Source organism: Trichoplax adhaerens, genomic scaffold (assembly GCF_000150275.1).
Source record: "Trichoplax adhaerens TRIADscaffold_4 genomic scaffold, whole genome shotgun sequence".
NCBI lineage: Eukaryota > Metazoa > Placozoa > Uniplacotomia > Trichoplacea > Trichoplacidae > Trichoplax > Trichoplax adhaerens.
In genome coordinates, this window is record NW_002060946.1 from 7,774,333 (window position 1) to 7,778,178 (window position 3,846).

The following is a 3,846-nucleotide window of genomic DNA, read 5'->3' on the forward strand; positions in this document are numbered from 1 at the left end:
AATGATGGTTTTTAGCACGATCAGTTGCATAATTAATTCGATCATAAGTCGTGCTTCAAAGGCTTAATTCTAGAAATCCATTACTATATATAATTTGCTTGAAAATATATCGCTACCATAAATTATGCCATCATCATCTCAAAGAAATGGGTATATGTTTATGTCACAAACCAGCTTCGTGACAAGGATAACGTAAAACTAATCTCTAAATTACTATAGTCTCCGGGATTCAGTATCCCTACTCACAAGAATTTAGACGCCTTTGATTCTACGTTAAACTCAACTAGACAATTTAGAACTACTTTATTCAACTGTCTGGCGGGCTTATATACCCTTCTACAGCAGCTAACATTCACGAGTTATCTTATAAAAATACTTGGTGAGAACATCTACCTAACTAATTTTTCACAGTTGGACTACAATATGTCCATTCACAGAATCATTTCAGTGCACATTACAGCACAGCATTAAATTTACTGAAACACATTTATAATTAGAGTAATTCCTATTGTAAGTAACTAGTTGTAATATAATATCATTATATTATATTAACCAAATTTAGACATCTATTCCTTCACGGTAGTTCGTACCGTGACAGTTTAGTAGCTTAAAACTTAACTGTCAATGGCAACTTGTCTAATGTTCAGGAACGAAGAACTATCTCTGAAATTTACTAATGCATTCTAATGCAAGATACATATCTATAATTATCAAGATCTATGCTACTTTAACAAATAAATAAGTTGCTTATTCCAATTTTCATTTTTACAATGAAATTTAGTTATCTGAAAAGTTCATATAATCGGTAAATTATCATTTTTATAAAGAAAATTAAGAAGAAATGAAAGGGCAATTAATGAACGTTACGATTATTAATCCTATCTCATGCAGAAATATTTTAAAATATCACCATTGTTCTAATTTTTGATCTGCATATAAAGATTTCTACAATTTCAATATTTAATTCATGTAGTTAAATAGCAATCTTAGACATTAAGTAGACTCTATAAGGGTAATTACTATCAAATATCTTCTTAATTGGTAATTTAATAAATCCAATAAATAAGATATAACATGAATTGTTTTTATACGATGGTCATTAAATATTGCTTTTAGATCGCTATATTGTTAATATACAGATTTATTTGGGTAATCAATTAACTTAATTACAGGGTATATTAACGACAGTTTAATCCGCTAAAGAATTCGAACAAAAGTACTATGAGTATGTCTGTAAAGATTTTTTGCTATGTGAAAATTTCCATTTAGTTTGGCTAAGTAAATTATTAATAGTTAAATTTGCATAAAATGATTTTAAATCAATCCTTTTCAAAGAGAGTAATTCACGAAACCAATCACATATACTGAAGCATTTACAATTCGAAAGGGTACTTCATGTAATTGATAGCGCCAATTTAGGACAAAGAATACTTTACCAATTTTAAATTAAATAAAGCATGATTTTTATTATAATATTTGAGCTTAAAATTGTTATCAAAATACATCTAGACAAGTATGGATTTCTAATTTTAATATGTAGTGAATTATATTTTTTTATGCTAAAAATTTCCACCCAGAAAATTATCGTAGGACTCCATGATGAAGTCATGATATACATATCTGTTACATGAAAACCCAAAATTTAACGTTATTTTACTATATTACAGATGTGCGAATTTTCTAGGTAATTAGATCCAAGATACAGGCCGTAAATGAAAAGTGTTTTGACATGAAATTTTAAAGATTTAAATTTATCCTCTAATATTTGTTTTGAATGATTTAATAAGATTTGAGTGATGCGCAAGGACATTCGTACGGCTTCATATAATGCCATTTTGTCCCGATAGCGTATTAAATATATATTGCTACGATGCAGTGCTTTGAAATTTTATAAGATGAATTTAAACGTTTATTAAACTTTACTTTATTACAGAAACTGATTCCATTAACCGTGTTACGAAGTGATTTATTCATATATAATCTTATAATCTCAATCTTAAGCTGTTACAACTACATTACAGTAGAATTTAACTTCTGATTACTTAGCCGTCAAATATAATACGTTTTTCTACGCTTGATGCCTTAATGCTTTCACAAAAATTAGATCCAGGATATTTGGTATCTTATATAGCGTCATGTAATGGTAAATGATTTAAACAGTAGCCCATTTGAGCAATCTATTTTTAAATTTCTCATGCGTATTAAAAAGTTATGAATATAACTTAGACTATGATAGCAGAAAATGAAGTTAGTGAGGTATTGCAGAAGGAGAACTTAATAAATATGGTACTGATAACTACAAATTAATTTTGATTTACAATTTTATGGAGTTGATGATCCTTGAGTTTGAGAAGTATATGTGTTAGTGATTTTATTATGACGCGAGATTCTTCTTCTAATACGATTATAAAGAATTGACGATCGACTGCGTATATTTTTATCATACTTTATCAGCAGCAGTGGATTGACAACCGGTGTGCACACAGTAAAGGATACAGCAAATGTGCATAAAATGAACAAGAATAAACTTTCCCTTTCAAGATCATCAATCCCAATTCCAGTAATAGACATTCCCAAAGTCATAGCAAAAAATGGCCAAGTCATTAGGGCAAATACTACAGTAACGATAATTAATGTTCTGATCAATGATTTCCGTTTTGCGTTATCAAGAAAAGTTTTAGTTTTCACTTCGCCAGGTTCTTTTGATGATTCTTCTTTATATCGCTGAAGTAGAAATTGGTATATTTTAAAATATAAGATACTCATAATAGCCAATGGAACAATGTACAGAATTATTGTTATAAGCAAGTAAAAAATTAAACCAATTCTGCCACGATGCATAAGAGCGCAAGAATTTGTCGGTCCTGGTAGAGCACCAGTTAAATAAATGAAGGGCAGCGATGCGGTTATACTGAGTAACCATATGAAAACGATAACAATCTTAAACATCTTTAATTTTTTAGTTCGTGATGCCAATAACATTGGTTTTAAAATTGATAAGTAACGGTCGATGCTGATTGAAGTTAAGCTTAATACTGACGCCATAAAAGATATGCCGGTTACTAAAGATAAAATGCGACAGATAGCATCTACCACTGCATATGGCAAGGAAAATACCGTTACTATTGGTAAGGTCATAAATAGACTAGCAGTTGCTATATCAGATATAACCATGTTGCCAATTAAATAATATGTCGGTGACTTAGACAGTTCTTTACTAAAATAAATGGAATTAAGTATCGCGGAATTCAAAATTATTGAAAGGAAAGATGGTAGGGAAAAAAAGATTTGAGCAATTTGTAAAAACTGAAATGCAGTTGTTCGATTGGTATAATTTTGAGATGAGACATTCGGCAATTGCAACTCAGACATGATGCATAATATTGGTATCGATTTTCGCCTAAAACTAGAAAGTAAGGTTAAGTATTAGGTCAGAAGATGAGAAATAGGTTTTCAATCAATTACCGGGATGTTCAAATAAATGAGTATTTTTTTAATCTACAGCGCACTATATACAACTGATTGTACAGCTTATTTTGATCTTATATCGAAATATTTTGACAGTTTTTAGTTACGTCACAAATTCTATAATTGCTTCGTATTCATGAAAGGATAACAAAGCTTCTATCAACAAATAATTTGTATTTGATCTGTCATGAATAGTTTTAATTAACGGTAGCTTTAAATATTGCCTTAACTTGTCATTCACTTGGCTATCAGTAACAATTATATTCGCTTCGAGGAATCCGGTGTAAATTAATTACGAAAACGTCAATTTTAAATAAGGCTGTTTATGATATCCTACTTTTATTGTTATTTAAGATTACAAAAACTTTCAGAAATCCT

The 3,846-nt window shown here is 29.6% G+C and overlaps 1 protein-coding gene across 1 annotated transcript; it reads right to left on the reverse strand.

Moving 5' to 3' along the window:
* Positions 1–2,322: 2,322 nt before the first annotated feature.
* TRIADDRAFT_56059 (uncharacterized protein) lies at positions 2,323–3,372 on the reverse strand (the record flags this gene model as incomplete). Its single annotated transcript, XM_002112200.1, has 1 exon — positions 2,323–3,372. The coding sequence occupies one exon, from the start codon at positions 3,370–3,372 to the stop codon at positions 2,323–2,325; it is 1,050 nt and encodes a 349-aa protein (XP_002112236.1).
* Positions 3,373–3,846: the final 474 nt, after the last annotated feature.